Source organism: Gastrolobium bilobum, unplaced genomic scaffold, assembly GCF_033153095.1.
Source record: "Gastrolobium bilobum isolate Gb01-03AN ecotype WA unplaced genomic scaffold, APGP_CSIRO_Gbil_v1 utg99765, whole genome shotgun sequence".
In the NCBI taxonomy this organism is placed as follows: Eukaryota; Viridiplantae; Streptophyta; class Magnoliopsida; order Fabales; family Fabaceae; genus Gastrolobium; species Gastrolobium bilobum.
In genome coordinates this window covers 15,733-39,144 of record NW_026899682.1, presented here as the reverse complement: position 1 = coordinate 39,144, position 23,412 = coordinate 15,733, and the positions used below count along the sequence as shown (strand labels likewise).

The 23,412-nt window shown below is 30.7% G+C and overlaps 3 protein-coding genes across 5 annotated transcripts; all 3 read right to left on the bottom strand.

Annotated features, from left to right (window-relative positions):
* Positions 1 to 1,139: 1,139 nt before the first annotated feature.
* Positions 1,140 to 3,398, bottom strand: LOC133292550 (protein RGF1 INDUCIBLE TRANSCRIPTION FACTOR 1-like). The gene is made up of 4 exons (XM_061490968.1): positions 3,195 to 3,398; positions 2,788 to 3,006; positions 2,184 to 2,399; positions 1,140 to 1,859 (listed from the first exon to the last, which is right to left on the bottom strand). Exons 1-4 carry the CDS (start codon positions 3,195 to 3,197, stop codon positions 1,629 to 1,631), a joined length of 669 nt encoding a protein of 222 aa, XP_061346952.1. The 5' UTR covers positions 3,198 to 3,398; the 3' UTR covers positions 1,140 to 1,628.
* A 4,027-nt stretch (positions 3,399 to 7,425) lies between these two features.
* On the bottom strand, positions 7,426 to 9,593 carry LOC133292556 (uncharacterized). 2 transcript variants are annotated; one of them, XM_061490975.1, is made up of 7 exons: positions 9,392 to 9,593; positions 9,147 to 9,273; positions 9,026 to 9,069; positions 8,351 to 8,461; positions 8,117 to 8,209; positions 7,920 to 8,035; positions 7,426 to 7,793 (listed from the first exon to the last, which is right to left on the bottom strand). In XM_061490975.1, exons 1-7 carry the CDS (start codon positions 9,490 to 9,492, stop codon positions 7,648 to 7,650), a joined length of 738 nt encoding a protein of 245 aa, XP_061346959.1. In that variant the 5' UTR covers positions 9,493 to 9,593; the 3' UTR covers positions 7,426 to 7,647. The 2 variants fall into 2 exon arrangements, with proteins under 2 accessions (XP_061346959.1, XP_061346961.1); XM_061490977.1 differs by having other exon boundaries at positions 7,426 to 7,790; positions 8,117 to 8,194.
* A 1,391-nt stretch (positions 9,594 to 10,984) lies between these two features.
* LOC133292554 (prohibitin-1, mitochondrial-like) lies at positions 10,985 to 14,404 on the bottom strand. 2 transcript variants are annotated; one of them, XM_061490972.1, is made up of 6 exons: positions 14,332 to 14,404; positions 13,846 to 14,019; positions 13,111 to 13,227; positions 12,159 to 12,329; positions 11,751 to 11,963; positions 10,985 to 11,434 (listed from the first exon to the last, which is right to left on the bottom strand). In XM_061490972.1, exons 2-6 carry the CDS (start codon positions 14,017 to 14,019, stop codon positions 11,240 to 11,242), a joined length of 870 nt encoding a protein of 289 aa, XP_061346956.1. In that variant the 5' UTR covers positions 14,332 to 14,404; the 3' UTR covers positions 10,985 to 11,239. The 2 variants fall into 2 exon arrangements, with proteins under 2 accessions (XP_061346956.1, XP_061346957.1); XM_061490973.1 differs by lacking the exon at positions 14,332 to 14,404 and adding an exon at positions 14,197 to 14,308.
* Between the last annotated feature and the right edge of the window lie 9,008 nt (positions 14,405 to 23,412).

Below are 23,412 nucleotides of genomic sequence, written 5' to 3'. Positions count from 1 at the left end.
CTTCTCTCCAAACGACCTAGACTTGTGGTATCTTGATAATTTGGTATCATTAGAATATGAGTTTTGTACTTTGGTATCTTGATACTTTAATTAGGTTGTGTAATATTGACTTGTGGTTATAATTGGTGAATTATGTTAACGATATTTTGAATCTTTGATGATTGGTGATTTGCTTTTTAATATTTTCATATAGGATATATATAATTATATTTTTTCAATATATAAAACCGGGTCAGAGTAGTGACCCCGTGACCCCCTGGTTGAACCCGTGACCCCTGACCTCGACCTGGTCGATAGCCGGGCCGGGTTTTTAAACACGAGTTTGTAAACAAAAAGTTTATAAATATAACATTTTATTTTTATTTTTCTTTTTTGAGAAAACTGTTTACCCTGAAACAAATGTGATCGATGCTTTCCCTAATGATGGGACTGTCTTTGTTTTTCTAATAGTTTTTTTCTTCAAGTCACAGGTTCAAGGACTAATTCATCCATTCAAATTTCAACTCTACCTCAATCACTTAATGACTCCATTGTAGAGTCCTTTCAAATCCATTATCTCATTATCATCAAAACATGCGAAGGAGTTATCCCCAACAACATCCAACCACCATATCAGAAAAATATTAAGAAGTTTTTTTGGTGCACTCAGTCTCCCCCTCAATTACTCATTGACTCAAGTATAAAGACCTTTCAAGTACACTCCCTTTTGTTCATTGAAGCGCACGGAGGAATCATCCTCAAAGACCTTCAGTCACCGCCATACTAGAAAAAATTAAGAAGTACTATTATCCCCACATGTCCAATATATAATCCAGGTGAGACAACATCTTTACACAATCTTGAAAATTTTCATTTGATTTATCTCTTGCATGGTCTTTTTAGCCTCTTGCACATGCTAGGTGTAATGATAACTTTTTAAAAAGACAATGAAAAGATTTTAAAAAGCTATCTCATAAATCTGAAAATGAAGAATGAATGTTGAAATCGTAAAAGAACACACAAAACACATTGTTCGTGCATTCCATCGTGTATCACACAAATCAGCTACACTAGTGTGTATTGTTTTCATAAGAAGTCAAGCTCCAATAGCAAAAAAAACGAGATGCAATAGCCAATTAAATCTTTGCACTTTAAAGTTTAAACCACTCGTCCACCAACCAAAGACATATACTTTCACCTTTGAAAGGAGAAAGACAATGGTCATATACCAACCAAACCAAGGGAATATAATTAATACTCATCATAACTTTTTATTGTTTAAGTTGATGCTATACAGTTCCTTTCTACAAACCACTATGTACATTTGGCATCACATACCAACACTTGAATGCCATTTTCACACTAACATAAAGTACTCCCCACTCTATATTATATTATTATTTTCTTTTTAACATATACATTTTTCTTTTCTTTTCTTCCTCTTTTTTCTTTTTTTTTTTTGTCCTATACAAGATAGAGCAGTAGTTCCCAACACCGGCCTCAGTGTGCAAGGGCTCAGGTATTGCAACTATATAAAGTATAAAGCATATTTTCTGAGGACACCACTTAAGGAAGTGGCAACAACTGCAGTATCTTTTTTGGGTATAAATATTGATTGGTATAAGTGACCTTAAACCACTTATATAACATTAGTATTCTATAATAAGCCCTCCACCCATTGGAGATCTATGTGGAATTCCTTTCCTCCTCTTAGCAGTTCTGTAATTCACCACTGTTGGCGGTGGCGTTGAAGGTGAAAAGCTATGAATTTTGTTTCTGGCACTTCCATTGCTAATCCCATTCATTGATTCTTCACCATCGGACCCTTCTGTCTCACCTAACATTTTCTTCTTCCGTAACTTCTTGGAGGTTCCAACAATCTGAGAAGAAAAGAAAATTCAAAAATCCAACTATTCTCATCATCATTTGTCTTACTTTTTCAAAGGAAACATAAGAAAAGTACACCTTTAATGTTTACATACTTTATACAGAAAAAAGAGAGTTAGTTATGATTATTTTACTTTGATATGACATTTATAAGAACTTAGGAAAAAAAAATACACCATATTTTGCTATAACTAATGTAATTCAAAGATGTAATTTGGAATCCCAAGTTAATACTGTGTGATAGAAAATTTCCAAGAGACTATTCAAATGAATGGGTAAAAAGTGAGTAAATGTAAATTTGGTTTAACTATATATACCTTACAACCAAGAGAGCAGAAGCTGAAGGAATCAAGGAGGCTGCGCTCACAGACTTGGCAGGTATTGGTGACCCCTTTTCCAGGCCTAGGTTGAGGCCTTTCATTCAAGAACACAATCTTGGCACTGTTTATAATGTAAGTTTGGACCCCTGTTATGTCCATGAATTTCTGTATCTCAGACACCCTTATCACATCATGGTATGAAGACCTCCTTATCTTTGAAAATTAATAAAAAAAAAAAAAAAAAAATCTTCATCAGAGGATATTAACCACATTATTTATTCTTCTATCAAAAAGAAAATACCGAAATTCACAAAACAAATAAAATTATCTATCCAAGCAGAACCAATACTCAATATAATTGAGTAATAAACAATTATTCAGTGGGTTGAAAATTCAAAGTAAATAAAAGAAATAGATATTTCTAGGACCGATCAAAAAGGGATTGGATCCTAACAATGCAAGAAACACGCTAAATCTTTATTTTTGACCGTTTGTGTTCAAATCCCCACAGAATTGGATCAAATTGAGTCATATGAAGCCCAAAAACAATTCATTGTTAAAATAAAAATAAAAATAAAAAGATTTCACCTAAATCTATTACCTGAATTGTCCTGTGTTCTTTATGGGAAAAGAGACAAGCAGAACAAAGGGCTCCATTCATACAATCCAAGCAATACATATTGCATTCACTCTTGTGGGAATCTGCGTGGACTTTGCACTGAACAAAGAAGCTTGTGTTGAGAAGTGGCTGCAACCATGGAGGCCACTTGTTTTCTTCTTCCTTTTCTCCCACAGCACCTTCTTCTTCATTAAGACCTCCCTAATACCATAGACCCATTAACAACAAAACACCAACAATTATCAATTGGAAAATAATTGAAGACAAGCATTAAAAAATAATATATATGTATGAAAGGTTTGATTGAAAAACAACAACCCCATGTGTTGTATCATGTATGTGTCAAGAGGGGTTGCATATTTGCTTTGATTATTAGTACTAATACTAACCATGATGATTCTTGTTGCTGTGCCTTTGGTTTGGGGTTTGATATCTCTTATGATGGGCTATTGATTAAATATCAAAGCAACTCAGAAGAACCAAAAAAGAGAACTTTCTTCAACTATGGTACTTTCTGAGTTAAGAGAGAAGGGAAAAGATTAGAACTTGGAAGTGGGTCTCTACTTTTGTAGTGGCGGGTGATGAAGGGTAAAGCGAAGCTAAGTGCTTATCTTGGTCTTCAAAGTCCAAAACCAAACCTCACTCCGAACCCAAACCAAGGGAGGTTGCGTTTCTTTCAAGGAACTGACCGGGTGTTATGTGGTGACCTTCCGTTTTATTTGTTTATTTAACTATTTGCAATTTTGATAACATCTCCATTTTTTGTGATCGAACTATTTTTCATATTTTACTGACAATTATTGCGGGACTTTTCGTTTTATGGAAACTATGACTTTTATTTTTATTAATATTTATAGTTTTTAATAAACTTTGGACGAATTTTAAACTTGATTGGTGTTGAAGTTTAAGTAATTTGATAATACATTGTCATTGTCTTTCAATCATATTTTATCACAAACTCATTAAATTAATTTAGTGATAAAGAAGTGAATTACATATCATGAATATCTTAGTTTCAAACTTTAGACTTAGAAAATCATTTCCTTTGAATAGATTGTAATTGACATTATATAGCTGAAATATATGATTTAATTTTAAACTCATTATTAAATTTCAAATATAATCATATTGGTAAATTTCGTATTCATTATTATGAGTCATTTGAGTGACAAGTGAGTTTAAGTTCACTTTATTAAGAAGTTCATAATGGAGAATTTTTAATATACTTTTAAAGCATTATTAATTTAAGCAATTTTCTAACTGAATGATTTAAATTCTATCTTATTTTCAATCCATCGCCCAATATGATTATACGGTGTCATTTGTTACGTTGTTATTGAAATAGTGTAGTGCTCTAGAAATTACAAGAAATTTTTCAAACAATATAAGAGAAGGACTTCTACAAATATTGTTTAAATAAGTTATGTAACCTTAAAAAATACTTTAAATCTAAAGTAATTATGCGATGTGAAAAAAAATGTTATTATTTTGCATAAAATAATAATGTATCAACTGTTAATTTAATTTTGCATAATTTATGTAAGATATGTAGGGATTCGAATATGCAGGAAAATATCTCAGAGAAATAATGTAACCGAAGATTAATTTAACATACAATTGAAGCGCGGTAAAATAAAATAAAAATAATTAAAAATTGTATAATTTATTAATAAAACCTATATGAATAGTGTTGCTCTGTTTTGTTTGGCTTACTTTTCTAGCTTGAAAAGTATTTCGGCTAAGAACCTTACCAAAAAGAGTATTATATATGGGAAAAATATTTCTTAAGTAACTTGAGATAAGTTTATCTCCGATTATTTTAAAATTACGTCGTTTTATTTATTTATTTATTTATTTTAATTGATTCACCTTTGATTAGTTATGATTCTGTTTTTTCTCTCTTTTCTTTTATCATCATTGATCTATCTTTGTACGATTATGATTTAGTAGCCGGAGATAAAATTATCTCTGACAGCTTGAGAAATGATAAGGCCTTATATATATATGGGTTTTATAAGAGTTATGTTGTAGAAAAAATAATTGTGTTATGTCATGAAGATTCATTTTGCGTGTCATAACTTTTTTTTTATCAAAATATGTAAATCCCACAAAATATTACGTGTGTAAAAAAATTTTTGTGTTCGTAGTAAATAAGGAAAGCAAACCTCTGTATATATTTGGGGTAAGACACGGCCAAGTTTTGCAATAATGTCCACTTTCTTGATGGACACTCAGGAGAATGAGATTGTGACTTGTGGTGGCAAGGATGAGTCATCTATTTAAAGGGAATATATCATTAGAAAAAAAAAATACTGATTGCCATCAATCCATCATGCCATGTGTTATGTTTTGATTGGAAATAATATATGTATTTTCAAATAAGAAAAGTTACTAAAAAAGATAAAACAGATTTTTCCCTTCGATATTTATTACATTAAACGAGGGAGAAAGAGAGTAAAAATAAATGATTAAACGATTATACTGAAATTTCCATATACATTTGGTCTGAGTGATCAATAACCCATAAAGATTTCAAAATTTAGAGATAGCTGAAAGTTTGTGATACTAAAAACTACAAAATAAACATTTGTAATGCTGTATACTCTGTCTGTGATCGGTGCACTTGCATGGATTAACGAAGATACTGTTTGTAAAGTCTCCTGGCGGCGGCGGATTTTTATAATAAAGGATAAAAATAAAATTTTAAAATTATAAATATTATTAAGACTAATAAGAGATACTAATTATTATAAATATTATTAAGGAAAAGACTAACTATTAGTACTAATAATTTATTATTATTAAAAAAATTTATGTATAAAATAAAATTAAAATTAAAATTTAGGAAGGAACTACCGTCAATACTAATCCCTCCCTTGATGTAGGGTGTGTACGAGTTGAATTGAACTGAATTTTTTGAAAAATCAAACTAAATTTGTTTAAACGGTTCGATTCGAAAATGATTCGGTTCGGTTCAAAATCAATTTGGTTCTGTTCGATTGGAAATAGTTTGAAACTGGTTCAGATCGACTTTATTCTGAAAAGAAAAGAATTAAAAAATTAAAGAAATAAAATAATAAAAACCAGTTCGGTTCTGTTAAAAAATGGTTCGGTTCTTGAACTGTTTCTAAAAATCAGTTCGGCTCATAAGTTAGTTCTTTAAAAATCAATTCGCATCATGAATTGATTTTTAAAAATCAATTATTTTAAGTGCAGTTCAATTCAATTTACAATTCAGTTCAATTTTTTGGTTATTTTGCACATCCTTACCTTAGTGCACCCCTACTTAGCGGTTGTTGGCGGTGGTTTTCTCATATGCTATAGTTGGGTGGTGAATGAGCGAGTATCTACGAGGGGGAAATACTTACGGTACTACCGCCGCACCATTTACTCAGTGTGACGGGCCAATAAAAATTGAGGAATAACTGTGATGTCTGTACGAAGAGGAAAGAAAAATATTTTTTATTCAAATGTCACTTGTTGAATGGTAGACATACCTACTACGATAGTACAGAAACGATGTCCTGTGAGGCTCTACAATTGATCAAATACGTGCAAGTTAAATAAGAAACTTGACATTCTTATTTATAGCGTTTGAGAGATTTATTTTCTTTTATAATATTTTTTTTAGTTAACCCAATCTTAATTAATTCTTTGAGGCAAGTTTGCTTCCCTCGATATTTTTACAAGTTTCAACTCTTTGAGCCTGTTAAGAGACTAAATCGGAGTGCGGGACAGATCAGGAATAAAAATATTTAAATATCTCCTAAAAATAGTATGTGCTGATCGAATTGAGATCATTTTCTTTTCACTTATTCAATTCTCTTGCTCCCAATTGAGCTAAGGCCAATTGGTTGAATGGTTGAGAGACTTAAATGGCGGTTTAGGTTGCTTCCTGGGATTAGACTTGAACCCTATATAGATTGGGCTCTAGGATGCTGGGCCTGGCTCACAATACCCTCCAAAAAGGAATCGTGACGCTTAAAAAGTCTTTACCTTTTTTGGGAAAGAAGTTTTACACTGAATATGATAATTTGTTTCAATTTAGATGTTTTAGATGAAAATTAAATTTATTCCAAGTAAAGATCAAAATCTAACAACTGAAAAATAAACTTAGACGGTGACTTCATCTAAATGTCAAAATTAGAACTAGACAATCCAGTAGCATATTGCAATTCTTAAAAAAGTATTTACATTAAAAAAGCATCCAAGAAAGTAACAATGGAATCATAACATGCTATGAGGATAAGTAACACCTACAATACGCTAGCATTTGGCCTTACAAAAATTACCAGAGGCATCCCTGACTATTATACTGCATGCACTGTTATCCGAGTAAACAGCAGTAATTATATTAACTTTCACAAAATTTGCAACTGGCTATCCAATATTACAATAGTTTATAAATATATTTATGCATTTGAATAATTAATTACAAGCAATGAGGAATTAATCATAAGCGCTAATCTGATTATGAGTTTACTGCAGTCTATAGCTAAAGCACAAGAATTGTTGCCGCCGTTTATTTAACTTGGTGTCGCAACAAATAGCATTTTGATTCAGAAACGGGAAATGCGGGGAACGATATAAATCTTAAAATAAATATTTTTTTTTTGGGAAACATATACTTACAACCAAAAAGGTTTACCACCTTTACAACCAACCTAATCATCACAGTTGATTTCCGTCAATCTAATCGATTATCATTTATTAAAAATTTCACTGAAGATGCTGGCAAACCAAAGTTCAGTATATCATTGAGTATAGTTGTTAAATGGAATAAGAGAACAAAGAACAGAGTAATCGGTATCAATCAGTTGCAATTGTGGAGAAGGTAAATATCTATTCTTCTTGACCTTCGATGATTCCATCAAACACCAGATATTGAAGAGCTATGGAGTACTTTGCAGCTTTAATCCTCCTATCCGTGTTGTCATTTCGTGAATAGCTCCTATCTTTGAGAATAAATGATCCAGATACATCCCCTTCTGCAAGACCAGGTACAACGACAATTAATAAATATCACTCAAGGAGATATATACATGACAAGAAAGAGCACATTCTTTTCTAGAAGAATGATATGGAATCTACATTAAGGGACTAAGGTAACCAACCTTTAATTGTAAAAGTGGTGTGTATCCATTTCTTATAAATGAAGTGAAACCTTGGAGAGTCTCCCTGGTGAGTATGAGTATCTGACAAGAGAAGCTTGCAGAAAGACCCTTTTTGACTGACAAAGAATTTAGTTGTAATAAAAGTTAAACAGATTACTCCAGCAATAAAATTCTCAACAAAAGTAATGCATACTCACTTTGCATAAGTAATTGCATTGTGGCACAAGGCTAGACTCTTGACCATGGCTAAGTCTCGTCCCCGGGGATTAGAATATCTTTGTTGGCAGATCCTATTTCATATCAGAATTCAGAACCAAAAGATGAAATTGAAACACGTAAGTTATAGTTATACGGGGAGGGTTCATTAATGTAAATATTGTTTTAAGGTTGTACAGAAAGCATGAGTTATAAAAGAGTAAAGACCAAATTACTTTTGGTCAAAGAAATCTCCAAAATCATCAATAACAACTGCTGCAGGAAATGTATCAAGCAGATGGAAGGCAGCAAAGTACTTCCTAATGTCTTCATCATCATTGATGTACCTCAAACAGTTAAAAAATTTGCACATGACATACTATCAGGATCACATGTAAGTAGTAAACTATACAAAGGTCAGTGATATTGACCAAAATGCCACTCTTTACCAAGATTTTTACTCAAATATCATGCAAACAGTATTATTTCTCAATATGTCACGTGGACAAGTTCGTTGGGAATAAATCTTTGGTGTTAATGTTGCACCAAAGATTAAGTACTCCTCACCAATAGAAATATTACATGTCAGCTAAATTTTTTTTTCTCTGTCAAATTTTTGCTCTCTCCTATGATGTGTAATACTCTTATTGGTGAGATGCACTGAATTTTGATGCAACAGTAGCACCAAAGATTTATTCGTTCGTTGGGCACTATAACGAACTGATGTATCATGTTCTTAGTGTTCAATAGAAACGTGACACATCGTCAAACTGAGTTCACGTAGAGTAGCGAGCGACTGGGTACTTGACCACAGTTGGCATATTGGAAAATATCATTGTTAGCGAAACATTTCAGTAAAAAACTTGGTGAAGGCATGTTGGTCATTATTCCAAAGGGGTCACGGGTGATACTTCATTTGTATACGCTGGAAGATATCAGATGATGGGTCAATATCCTGAAATTCAGAAAACATTAAGTGAGTATTAAAAAAACGAATAGAGAGAGAGAGAGAGAGAGAGAGAGGATAAATACCTGAGAAAGAAAAGGGGGTTTGGAATCCAACCTGTGGCGGTTGCAAATGAAGAGAACGTTTGGGTTGGAAGAGTTGGAGTGAAGTGCTACATTAAATGCAAATTGGAAAAGCAGAGAGGTCTTCCCACTGCACATTAACGTAACATTCATTCATAACAATTTTCAACAAGTCAAATTCATATGTAGAGAGAGAGAGAGAGAGAGAGAGAGAGAGAGAGAGAGAGAGAGAGAGAGAGTAGAAATACGAAGAAGGAGGGCCAGAAAGAAGAAGAAGATTGGAATGGTTTTGAAATTGTTGAAGCAGGTTCATGTCGGTGCTTCCTCTCCAGAAGAACATCTCCATCATCACTTTCACTCTCAACTCTTCTTCTCACACCACGACGTTGTTTCAGTTCACAGCTGCCGTTGATATCCGACCCGAGTCATCCAGGTTTGGTTTTAAAATTTAAGTTTCAATTTCAAATGAACGAATATTTGTTTAATTTAAAGTGTTTTGCTTGTAATTTCCTTTTTGAGATAATTATTCATTATAATTTTGCTAAATATAATTAATTCGAGTTTTTTTTATTAAGTATTAAATGATATGTAATGAATAACAATTCTGATCTTTTTCCTTTTATCACATACTATTTTCGATCATTTTAAATAGATTTTGAAAATTAATGGACGAAATAAAAAGATTGGTGTTTATTACGATAGTGGTGAAAGCGATGGTAAAGGTGGATTATCAAAATATCAACCTCAACTTAAGAAATTAAAACAACAACAAAAATAAAAAAAAGAAGCAATTGAAGTCACATCCATAATTTATCACCATTAGATTGCACATCGGATGTGATTTAAGAATCAACATGCACCTCTGAACCATTGTAGATGTTTGAAAACGCTACGCTACACTACATTATCTTTAAATGATACTCATACTCTTAAATGATAAGATAAAATATAATTATCTCAATCATATATTATAATCATTATAAATTAAGTTAAATATGTTCTGGATCAACTTCACAGCCCTAATTCATGGCTGACATCTAAAGACCCATTTAAGGGGTAAATATCCTATCTTTCTAAAATGAGACTCCTAGATTCTCATAATCACCCCATGTACAACTCATCATTATACACATTAGTGGTGCGTTGCCTTGACACACAACAATAAAGTCTTGGCCAAAATATATTTCCTTCACCCATTAAAGGACTTTACAAAATTTATGAATTGTTACTCAGCCAAAATATAAAGGGAAAAACACTTCTCATGTTGCATAGGAAATGTTTTATCATATTGTGACTCTTCGATTTACGTGTAAAGCTTTTTTTTTTTTAATAAGTGTGAGACCCATAACTAGTTGAGTCATAACATAAGAATTCAATTCTCATGCAACATGAGAAAATCAAAACCCAAATATAAAATATAGAGCCACAGCCCACAATGCAACCGCTCTTTGGCCATCTATGAGATACTTAGGAGTACTACCTCTAACTAAGAGCACCTCCATCTATAAGAGATATTTATTGAAAATCACTACACCAACAATTCAAAATATATTTTGTATCACATAGCCCGAGGATGAGAACCTCCTTTCAGGTATCATATGATCCTACTATCTGAACTTCGAAGAAAAATCCAATGTTCAAAAGAAGCGAAGAATTACTACATTTATGTTCTCCTTTATCAACATACTATACACCGTTTATAGAATAATTTAGGATAATTTTGAATAGATAGTTGTTATTATTTTAAAGGTGTAAGTAGCATCAACAACTGGTCACAGAAATGCAACTTGTGGCGCTGTAGACTCAATCATCCTACAAATGTAGTCAACGGTGGACCATAACAACAGAATCACAATGCCATAATAAATCAATCGCAATTCCCTGACATTCGCACAAAGATACTATTCAGGAACAGAAGTACTGAAAATCAATAAAACCTGATTGAACCTCCCTTGTTTTCACATGCTCCATTTAAAGATAATGACCTACGCTGAACCTCATATTTGAACAGTTGATAGAACGCACATACAAGTGAAAACGAAAAATCATACCACAAAAAAGTGAAGTTGAAGTAAATATATGAATCAGCCTCACAACTATCTCTTCCCACTGGGCTCCAGATTTAACTCCTGAAGATTCAGTAACAGATCATCTGAATTCAAGTAAACCTTGTTGGCAGAATTTGAAATTGTGTGAGCAATTTCCCTTGCAGCTTCAATTTTCCTTAAGGTGATAAATGCCGGATTACTGGCAATAGCTTGACCAATCAATTGCGCACTCGTGGCTTCACCCTGTTAATCAGAGCGTAATAAGAAAGTAGGGACAGCGGAGCTTTCATATATAAATAAAAGAGAGTTGTAAAAGCAGCCGTCTCTTTATTTTGATGAAGTTCAAAATCAGTTATAAGTAACAGTCATGATATGAGGATTTAATACATCACTCAAGCAGGACAATCAGCAAATACCCTTCTACGATGATACTTTCATCTTCTTTTATATTTCCTTTTCGTCTGGTTTCGTAGCAATTCAGAAACAATAAAAGCATGCAGCCACTTCTAGAATTATTAAGAACCATCTTAAATATAAGAATGGGGCCAATATTTTTCACCTGTGCTCTAATAACAGCACTTCTTTTGTCTTGTTCAGCTTTTTCTACAACAAATTTAGCTCTCTCAGCTTCTTGAGCAGCAACTTGCTTGGCTTCAATTGCAGCTGTGAATTCCTTCCCAAATGTCAAACTTGTGATTGATACATCATCCAATGCCATATTAAAATGGGAGGCCCTTTCAGTCAGTATCTTCCTTATTTCTCGACTAACAGCCTGTAAAATTGGAACAATTTAGAAATAATCAGTCTCACCACTAAGGTTGTAATTTCACTTTTAGTATCCATCCTAAAGTAAATTTACTTGATTCCCAAGAATGCAAATTCCAACTGAGAAATTAAGAAGCATACATACAATTAGTCCAGTTACTAGTTGGTCAAAAGATAGGGGAAAATATAAGTAGATACTAACCTCTCTCTGAGTAATGAGTTGACTAGCATTATACTGTGCAACCACAGTTTTGAGAGTTTCATGTATAATAGAAGGCAGGAGCCTTTCATTATAATTCTCACCCAGGGTTCGATAAATTGTTGGTAATTGGTCTGGCACAGGGCGTGTAAGGACTCTAAGTCCAATTTTCACCTAGCAAAAACAAAGATCCATAACACATGGAAACTGCAATACAAAATATTGTGGTGTATGCTGCATCAAAAATATATTTAGAGAAAATAACTGAATAAAGTACTGTCCATACTCAAATAGAGTAAGCACTGACTACATTTTCTTGATTCTAATAAATCAATATTAACGATTCTACCATAAATCTAGAATATCATGGTCATAGATTGTAATAGTTCAAATATAAGGGATCTGAGCAAAGTGCACAACATGGAAGGGGTTAACTGGGGGAAATGTATGAACAACTTGAGAGTCAAGATTAAGCTGACTCAGAAAAAAATTAAAAGATTGATGAAATGGATAGGCATCAGATCAGCAATGAGTACTACAGACATATAAGCACTTAATGTCAACAGCTCATACAGAAGGAAGCATGCTTACATACAATCATGAAATAGCATTATGCTAATACTAGAAATGAGCCCCAGTGTAATGGCTGTAATGGATTAAAGGAAAGAGAGAGAGAGAGAGAGAGAGAGAGAGAGAGGGGGGGGGGGGGGGGGGAGTCAAGAATGGTGACACTACCCTTTTTTTCCTTAACCCCATATTTTTCTTTTTAGGCAGGAAAGGGAAAGGTGAGGGAAGCTAATCCAGCTTCAAAACAAACAACATGTTGCTATAACTAAAATGAAAGCAAAAAGAATAAGAATAACCTGTTTGACCCTTGATGCCACAAATTCAAACACACTGAAAGATCAGAAGTCATGAGGATAAGAAAAAAAGTGGGACAAACAAAAAGACTTACCATTTGGAGATCACGGCTTCCAGAAGTACTCTCCACTAAATGAGGCCGTGCACGAACATCATAGATCACAGGCCTCTCAAACCATGGAATCATAAAATGTGTCCCTTCTGGGTAGACCTGCACACAAGAGGCATACTATATTGATATGCTGCAATAAGATTACTAGTAAACACAGGTCTAATCGTCCAAGTATGCAGACCTTGAAGCATACTGATTCAGAGTTATGGAAGCTTATAGACCATATGTTAAACTCACGCTTAACAGCAAGATTGTTTATCAACCATAAGGCTGAAAGCCTTTTATTCTATAAGAGATGGTGTGCCACATGAAAACCTAAACACAAGAATATGATAAAATGACACGGTTAAGAGAAATTTTATGCTCCACTTAGGAGAAGCACTACCTTGTTCGTAAAATATAAAAGTCTTCATGGAAGTAGGGCTTTAGGAAAACCTACTCCTAAGGACCAATTAATATTTAGCTAGAATGGTTAAGGCTTGTATGTTTTCCTTCAATTCATATGACAATGGAGTTCATCTAAAAAAAAAAAAAATCTTAAAAAACAAGCAAACAGCATTAAGTTCATTTTCAATGTTCACATCATACTTGAACTTTGCAACAGAAGACTTTCATTTGAGTATAGACTTCAGCTAAAGATAATGAAAGATGTTGCAAGTTGCAAATAGTTATAATACAAAAATTCTTTCAGTTAACAGCCACAGACAATGAAATAACCTTATCTTTGACACCAACTATACGATTGAAGACAATGGCTCGATGGCCTCCCTCAACATTGTACAAGGTGTTAGCAGCCCCATATACAACAAGCCCACCAATTATGCTAACTTTAAGCAAAGCAGAGAGTCCGCCACCAGGAACCTTTGGAACATTCACGTTGTTAAAATTCATCTGCCAACATTATTAAAATCAGCCATTAATAAAGCTTCACGAAGCATCAAAAGGTGGAATAAATCATGCAGATTTAGCATAAAGCACAAGCAATTACAAATAAAAATTGCTTGAAATAAAATAAGATCACAATAACTAAAAACACAAAAAATGATAAATTTTCAAATATAAGAGAACCTAGTGTGTATCTGTAACTCGAATGTTGGAACCTTCCACTTGCAAGAAGCTTTAAAGACCGTAACATTTTGCAACCAAACAAGAAAGAAAAACATTGAACTAAAAAGACAACATCAAAGCAAACATGCAGCGCACCTTACAGTCAACTGTTGTAGAGCTATCTCTGCTTGGAGGAGGTGGACAGGGGGTTCAATTGTTATTGGGTTTTAGGGCTTAGTAGGAAGACACCACTTCCAGCGTGTCATTTCAGCTCTTTTTAGCTTGTCTGGGTCGGGTACCCGAGAATTGCTCATCCATGATTTTTATGTTTTCTTGTCCAAACAAATTTTGTTTTAACAGGAAAACAAAAAAAAATTAACTACCCATATACTTATTTTTATAATTTGTTTTTTATAGAAGTCATTTTTTTATTTAAATCAAAAATTTGAATTCTTTTGTATTAATTATACCTATTTTTTGAAAAATTAATTTTTATCTTTTAATTTATAATTTTTATATTGGTTGTACTTAGAACGTTTATGTTAAAAAAATACTTGTACAATTTTTTTTTCACTATTTGTATTATTTTTTAAGTCAAATATTAAATTTATTTTCTTTTAAAGTATGAATACGTTATTTCTTAATTTTTTGCATTTAAATTTAAATTTTAAATTATTTTTTTGTCAACTATACATATATTTTTAAAATTTTAAATATTCTTTTCATTTAATCTATAATTTTATATGAAATTTAAATTTATTATATATATATATATATATTCTCATTGCAAAAACATTAAATATTGAACTCCTTTCCTATCAATTGAGTTTAAAATTCAAATTTAAAAAGTTTGAATTTTAAATAAAGTAAAGTCATTTTTGGGTCTTCAACAAAAAACACTGTTCCCAATTTAGTCTCTTACAAAAAAAATTAGTCTTGAGGTCTCTAAGAATTTCAAAGTGAACTCATTTAGTTGAAATTGTAATCCTTCACAAATTCAAAAAAAAACTCATATTAGTCTCTCAAAAGGACTAAAATGGGTCCATTTTAAAATTCATAAGGACCAAATGACTAATTTTTTTTGTAAGGGACTAAAGTGAGGACTAGGGTTGGCAAAACTAGCCAACCCAACTCGACCCGGGCCAACCCGCATGCAACCCGGAAAAAAATAAGCGTCGTGTTAGGGTTGGCTCAAAAATATAGCTCGTGGGTTGACTTGAAAAAATAGCTTGTGTGCTGGCTCGAAAATTGGCTTGTGGGTTGGCTCGAAAATTGCTCGCGGGTTGGCTCGTTTTCAACCTATTTAAATGAACTTGTAATATTAATGTATCAGCTATGTGGCTTCCATCAGCTTAAACAAAGGGTTTCAAAATGAGAAATAAAAATAAAATTTTCTAGTTTCAAATTTTCTTCACAACAAATTTACACCAATATCAAGAAACAATCAGAATCACTTGCTACCAAGTGAGTAAGATATTTGAACCAAACAGAGCTAACACAACCTAACAATACAAAAATGGCAGCGATGTGAGAAGATTAGGGACTTAGACTTAGAGAAGGAAGAAAGATGAAACAACATGTGTGGGTTTTGTCCATTTTTGTATATTATATTTTGTATTTTTTTATTAAAAAAATAACTTAACCCGCCAACTGGCTCGTTTGACCCGCGGATTGGCTTGTTTTTTTTCCGAGCTGGCTCGAGTCGGGTTGGCAGCTCATTTTTGCCAACCCAACCCGACTCATTTTTTACGGGTTACGAGCCAACCCGACGGGTTGGCTCATTTTTGCCAACCCTAATGAGGATCGTGTTTTTTGTTAGAGACCCAAAAAGGACTTTATTCTTTTAAATATTACATATTTTCCCACACAATTGTAAAAGTTATTAATACGCTTAATAATTTCCCATACAAAAGTAGTAAAAAACATTAAAATAGTATTTAAAATACTTAATTCCAAACAAAAAAATTACGATACACGAGTTGGATGGTCACTGGTTATTAAATGGTTATTCATTTTTATAGTGATTAAATTTGTATAATTTGTTTGAGTAAAGCTTTTTTTGGGTCCCTAACAAAAAAGACAGTCCTCACTTTAATCTCTTACAAAAAAAAGAAAATAGTCGTCTAGTTCCTATAAAAATCAAAGTTGACCCATTTTAACCTTTTGAGGGACTAATGTGTTAGGAATGTGGCTTCCATACTCAAGAGGGGGTGAATTGAGTATTACAAGATTTTCGCAAAATTCCCCTTCTAGTTTCTAAATAATCATTTCAAGCAAACTTTGATATGTGAAAAGCTAATCAATACATTCAAACAATCCATAATATATAATATATCACAATTATGTAACTTATTCTAGCACATACAAGATATCAAAGAAGAAAATAAAGTGCTAGGAATAAATAATTTAGAGTTTAGAGAATTGCAAACACAATATATCCTGGTTCGGTCACCACCACTTGTGACCTACGTACAAACTAAAGCCGCTCGATCAACTTTTTCACTAATGGTTAAGCTTCACGGGTGCTTGACAAACCTTTACAATCTTCCAAGACTTCGGGTTCTTGGATACCTTACAATCTCCAAGTTTACGGGTACTTGGCAACCTTACAATTCACTCCAAATTTACTTAAGTATTTGGCTACCTCTCAAACAATGGGTCTCACAACCCTTTCAACTCAAGAATATAAGGAAGAAAATATTTGGAAATTAATATACACTCTCAAAGTGTGGATATACAACTTGAAGCACTATGGGTGTACAGATTTTCAAGATATGAGCCCAAATATGTTTGATCTTTGAAAGATATGAAAAAATATGCAAATGATAGTATAAAAGCTCTCAAATCATCCTTAAAATGTGTAGAAATAATGATCAAATCGTTTTAGGGTCATAAGGAATGTATTTATAGTAATTTTTATCAAAATTAGCCGTTTATAGCCGTTATAGACTTTCTGTCGCAGGGGGAATCAATTCCCAATGAGTGAGAATTGATTCCCAACTTTTCCAGAAAGTGGGAATCGATTCCCAACCTGTTGAAAAGGTTGGAAATACGACATGAATAACATTGTTTCGTATTTTGCGTATAACTTTAGCTATTCTTGTCGAATTGATGTGATCTTGGTCTCGTTGGAAAGATAAAAGAAATATCTACAACTTTTATGAAGAACACAAGATCTAAATCCATCATCCTAGATACGAAAAATATTATGCAATGCAACAACGAAATTCTGCAATAAATTTTAAGTTCAAATGTGTTATAGCTTGCTTCCAACCATTTTTTGTGAAAGATCTTAACATTATAAATATTTTTTGAAGTTATAAAATATGTCAAAGATATTTTCCATGGATTTTTCAAATTTCTTTCAAGTATATAAATGTTATAATTATGCAATTCAAAAAACACCTTTACTTTGAGAAAACTCTGAGCTCATGCAATGCAATCTACCATATACCCTCACATATATTCTAAGTTCTAAAGATATATTCTAAATATTATTTTAGACTTAGCTTCATGTCTTTTTTTCTTGGATCTTTACTTGAGCTTGATGCTTTGACTTGTTGGATATGACAATGCTTGACACTTTGTTGGTTTTGATCATTTTTCACCACGGATATGATATTGAGCTTCTCTTAGATGTTGTCAATGGTTTGTTGTCTTTGGTCTTAGTGTTGGTCTTCTAAATATTCCTTGTTGCTCTTGATCTAATCATCTTGCCACTTTGATATGTCATTACTCTTCTTGTGTGGCTACATCATACATCTTCAATATCCACATATGGTTGATGCTTTTTGCTCTTGATTAATACTATGCTCTTTTATGAACCAAAAAAAAAATACTATGCTCTTTTTGTTGTTGTCACTTTGTAATCATCAAAACATACATTGTATCTACATAGTGTTGGTCTTTTTAAAAATTATGAGGGACAACGATTTTAACTAAATGAGTGCACCTTGAATTTCTTAAGGACCTCGAGACTAATTTTTTTTATAAGGGACTAAAGTAGAAACCGTGTTTTTTGTTAGGGACCCAAAATGAGTTTTACTCAATTTGTTTTTAACATAATGATAGTTGTCATTTTTGTATTTAAATTTAAAATTTAAATTCTTTTGTATTTTTTTATACATAATTCTTTTGTATTAATTATGCATAATTTTTGAAAAAAATTATTTTTTATCTTTTAATTTATAATTTTTATATTGGTTATGCATATATGTTTAAAATTTAATGTTAAAAAAATTTAAAAAAAAAATACGTGTACAAATTTTTTCTATATTTTGTATTATTTTTTAATGTTAAATTTATAATTTATTTTCTTTTGAATTATAAAAATGTCATTCTTGTTTTTTTGCATTAAAATTTCACATTAAATTATTTTTTATCAACAATACATATATTTTTATAATTTTAAATATATATATTTTCATTTAATCTATAATTTATATTAAATATAAATTTATTATGTATATTTTTTTTCCAACTGTAGAAACATTAAATGCTGAACTCTTTCACTTCTATCAAGTTCAAAATTCCAATTTAAAAAGTTTGAGGGTTAAATATTAAATATTTTCCCACCCAAAAAACCAATAATAGATATTATTAATAGTTTTAACAATTTTCCATGCAGAAAGTAGTGGTAAATATTAAAATAGTATGTAAAATACTTAACTTTTTTTTTACAATGGAGGAGTTTAATGGTCACGGGTCACTAAATTATTTTTTATTTTTGTTTTTATTAAATTTTTATAATTTATTTTTTATGAAATATTTGATGTCAATTTTTATTTAAATTAAAAAATTTAAATTTTTTGTATTGATTGTACATATTTTTTGAAAAATTAATTTTTATCTTTTAATTTATAATTTAATATTTATGTTAAATATTTTTTTACAAAATACTTTTACTAGTTTTTTCCCCCTCTTTTTGTATTATTTTTTTAAGTTAGGCTTTAAATTTATTTTCTTTTAAAGCATAAATAAGTCACTCTTACTTTTTTGCATTTAAATTTCTAACTTAAATTATTTTCTTATCAACTCTACATATATTTTTATATTTAAATTTATTATATATATATATACACACACATATTTTTTTCACTGTAAAAACGTTAAATGCCGAACGTTTTTCCTACTCATCTAGTTCAAAATTTAAATTTAAATAGTTTGATTTTTAAGTATTAAATATTTTCAATCCAATAGACATAATAATAAACACTATTAATAAACTTAACAATTTTTCATACAGAAAGTAGTGTGAAACATTAAAATAGTCTCTAAAATACTTAATGGTAACATCTTTTTATGATGCAGGAGTTCGATAGTTATTGAATAATCATTGATTTTTATAATTTTTAAAATTTTATAATTTATTTTTTACAGAATGATAGATGTCATTTTTTATTTAAATTAAAAATTTAAATTTTTCATATTTTTTATACGTATTAATTATACATATTTTTTGAAAAATTAAATTTTTATCTTTTAATTTATAATTTTTTATATTGTTAATACATATATATTTAAAATGTTTATGTTTAAAAAAAATTAAAAATACTTGTATGAATTTTTTTTCTCTTGTTGTATTATATTTTTGAGTTAAAATTTAATTTAATTTATTTTAAATTATAAAAATGTTATTTCTTATTCTTTTACATTTATATTTCAAATTAATTTTTTTTTATCAACAATACATATATTTTTCATTTAGTCCATAATTTTATATTAAATTTAAATTTATTATATATATATATATATATATATATATTTCTTTCCACTGCATAAGTATTAAATGTTAGACCCTTTTCTCACTTATCAAGTTCAAAATTCAAATTTAAATGTTTAAGGGTTGGATATTAAATTTTTCTCACCCAACAAACATAATAGTAAATATTATTAATAGGTTTAATAATTTTCCATGCAGAAAGTACTAGCAAAAATTAAAATAGACTGTAAAATACTTAACAACAAACATCTTTTTACAATGCAGGAGTTAGATGATCGCTTATAAAATAGTGAGATTTTATTGTATTTGAAATTCAAATTTTAACTGCAATCAATGCTGAACTATTTTCTTACCAATGAATTAATAATAATTCAAATTCAAATTGTTTTTATAAGTGGAAAAAATTTATGTTAATGCAATGTGAACACAAAGTGGAGAATGCATGCATGACAAAGTGACACGTCAGCAAACTTGCCAAAGAATAATTTTTTTTTTGTATAGATATAGTTTACTTGAATAATATTTTCTCATAATATAATAATACATTGATGATAAAAACACAAAATAATTAGGGATAATATACTCTTCATCACTTATTAATTTACATAAAAAGATGTGCTTATTTTTTTATAAAAATTAATAATCCCATTTTATTTATCTCAAAACATAAGATGATGGCAGCGCATGACAATCATTCTATTCCCTGGCACTGTTTCTGAAAAAAAATGATTCTTTTCTATTTCTGTACCTTGGAACAATTATGAGAGTCAGAATTACGTTTGTTAACATATTTTATTTTTGTTCCGAGAATGAGAATTACGTTTGATAACATATTTTTTTCTTTTTCTTTTTCTTTCTGTCTTCGTCTTCTTCTTTATTTTTTTATTTTTTCCCGTTTTCCAATTTCCAAAATGTTACTCACACGAACTATTTGTTGTACAGAAACTTCACTATAATTGGTTTACAGAAGTTTTATGAGTTACAAATAAAATGGTTGTTTATATTTTTTCTAGAATGGATTTAAAATTTGTGAGCTATAAAAAATAAAAATTCTATGAAGATGGACTGCACTTTTCTAGATCCAAGGTCGAGCTATAAAATAATTCACTACATTAAATTATTTTTATTTCAACGGACTGCACTTTTCAACGGACTGCACTATAATAAGATGAATAAATATGTTTCAGACGTGTAATCCTTCAAGAGCTCTAACCCCAATTTCAAAAATTCCAATATTTGCAACTTCTGTGTGAAGGGAGGGATTTGTCGTCCGATGACATGGTTGAAAGGAGTGATGGTTCGGTGTTGGTGTGTGAGCGGGTATGGAGTCGCGAGAGTGTGAGGAAAAACTGATTCTCTTTTTGTGCCCGGAACAGAGAAGCGTAATTTTTTTGATTCTTTTTTTTGTTCCCCAGCACATAAAAAAAATAGGTTCATCCCGAAAACAAAAAAATAAACCGGTTTTATCAAACACAATTCTCATCCATTTTTATTCCCGAGAACAAAAATTTAAAAAAAAATTCATTCTGGGAAGGTTGTGATTTTCGTACATCAAAGCATTTTATGCTCATCTATCCAATAACAATGGATGATTGGAAAATTCAATTATGCACCACGAATCTACTAACTTCAAGTATGCAGCATAAATCAAATAACACTATCACATCATCATCCTCTTACAATGTAAAAAGTTTGATTTTGTACCATATCAATAAGATTTATATCACATCATCGAGAAGATAAATTTAATGATAGGTTGTATGAATTGATAAAAAAATTTGCACCTTTTTTTGCCATTAAAAAGAGAGAAAGAGGAGGAGAGAGAAAAGTGAGTAAAAGAGTTGATTTTATACCATAAATCTTCATCATTGGATGGGATTATAATATCTAACGGTGTTGGGAGAAATAGGCAAAGGTAGGCAAAACAAGAGTAGGTAGAATAATCTATCTCAATTTTTTAATCTTATAACCTAAAACAATGTCGTTTTGAACTCACTGGAGATAACTTTATATCCGGTGACTGGAGAAATACTTTTTTCATAAAATATATGGATTTTGTTTGATTTAAAAATGAATATAATAAAGTGTGGTTGATTATTGAAATTTGAAAATATAATATTTAATTATTATTTAAAATTATTTCACATGATTTCTCACTTCCAAAATAATACGTGTTAATTATTTGTTGGATTTAGCCCAATGTCCACACATATACTGGCAATATTCAGTCATGTTATGATCGATGAAATATTGTGAGTATCCTTTACAAATGATTATAGTCCACAGCTTTCAAATCTATGTGCTCATGGTGTTTTGATGGCTGATCAATACCAATAATGCAAGATGAGGGATCAATACCAATAATGCCGATGAGATATTTACCATGCACTTTTTTATCATTTAAATCTTATTCCATTTCTTCACTCTCATTGATAAAATGTGAAGTTACAATTAGAGAGTACGTAAAAAAAACAGCTAATTAATTAAAAAAGGGTCACGCACAAAATATTCCGGCTGAAGTATGATATGAAGTGTTGTAAACTTGTAACAACATTCTACCCAACGTAGAATCTTAGACCATATCATGTGATATCATTGTTCTTTTCTGATCTAGCGATTTTTGGATGGAGTGTCAAATTTCAAACTTGACACTTGTGTCAACTGATCCTACCTCATATTATCATATATATATATATATATAGGGTTCTTTTGACTTCATAGTAAGACTTACAAGTCTTACTCTTTCATTCAGTCGTTGAGAGACGGAAATCAACGGTTGTCATTTGTAATGTAATTATTAATTAATTAATTAGTATGATTTTCTAAATTATAACCGTTAGAACGGTTGTCATTTGTAATGCATTTATTTATTAATTAATTAGTATGATTTCCTAAATTATAACCGTTAGATGAGCGGAAATCAACGGTTAAGATGCAGAATAAGACGAAGTCAAAATATCCATCTCATACACACACACACATATATATATATATAAGGGAGGATTATATTTACAAACTTTTTGTTTACAAACTACAAGTATGACTAGTCATACTTCAATCAAGAATGTATGATCAGTCATACTTAGTGTAATTTGTAAAAAAAATTTGTAAACGGATTTTTCCTTATATATATATATTTATTTATTTATTTATTTCATGGTTTCGGTTGTGTAGTTTGCATTTAATTTCCGTTGCATGTTGTGCCAGGCCAAAATATGATTCATATCTTTACTCGTTGCTCACCAAAAAAAATATGAAAATTAAAATATTTCATATTATCTTGTAAAAAATAAATAAAGAGGAATAACTGTGAACACCCTATTCTGATTAAGTATTTATTTAATACTTTTTAATATCTATATTTTATAATCTTTTAATTTACTTATTATTTTTATTTGTTTTAAGTTTTATTGTATTCGAAATTCAAATTTTAACTGCAATCAATGCTGAAATATTTTCTTACCAATGAATTAATAATAATTCAAATTCAAATTGTTTTTATAAGTGGAAAAAAT

Excerpts from the sequence above, each read along its gene's own strand:
- LOC133292550 (XM_061490968.1), bottom strand. Across the intron at positions 2,400-2,787 it reads AAGAACACAGGACAATTCAG|ATAAGGAGGTCTTCATACCA; the intron begins GTAATAGATTTA and ends TAATTTTCAAAG. Across the intron at positions 1,860-2,183 it reads TCTGCTCTCTTGGTTGTAAG|ATTGTTGGAACCTCCAAGAA; the intron begins GTATATATAGTT and ends TTTTCTTCTCAG.
- LOC133292554 (XM_061490972.1), bottom strand. The coding sequence starts at position 14,019 with ATGAATTTTAACAACGTGAATGTTCCAAAGGTTCCTGGTGGCGGACTC. Across the intron at positions 11,964-12,158 it reads AACTCATTACTCAGAGAGAG|GCTGTTAGTCGAGAAATAAG; the intron begins GTTAGTATCTAC and ends CCAATTTTACAG. Across the intron at positions 11,435-11,750 it reads GTGCTGTTATTAGAGCACAG|GGTGAAGCCACGAGTGCGCA; the intron begins GTGAAAAATATT and ends TCTGATTAACAG.
- LOC133292556 (XM_061490975.1), bottom strand. The coding sequence starts at position 9,492 with ATGATGGAGATGTTCTTCTGGAGAGGAAGCACCGACATGAACCTGCTT. Across the intron at positions 9,070-9,146 it reads AACCCCCTTTTCTTTCTCAG|GATATTGACCCATCATCTGA; the intron begins GTATTTATCCTC and ends TCTGAATTTCAG. Across the intron at positions 7,794-7,919 it reads CACCACTTTTACAATTAAAG|AAGGGGATGTATCTGGATCA; the intron begins GTTGGTTACCTT and ends CTGGTCTTGCAG.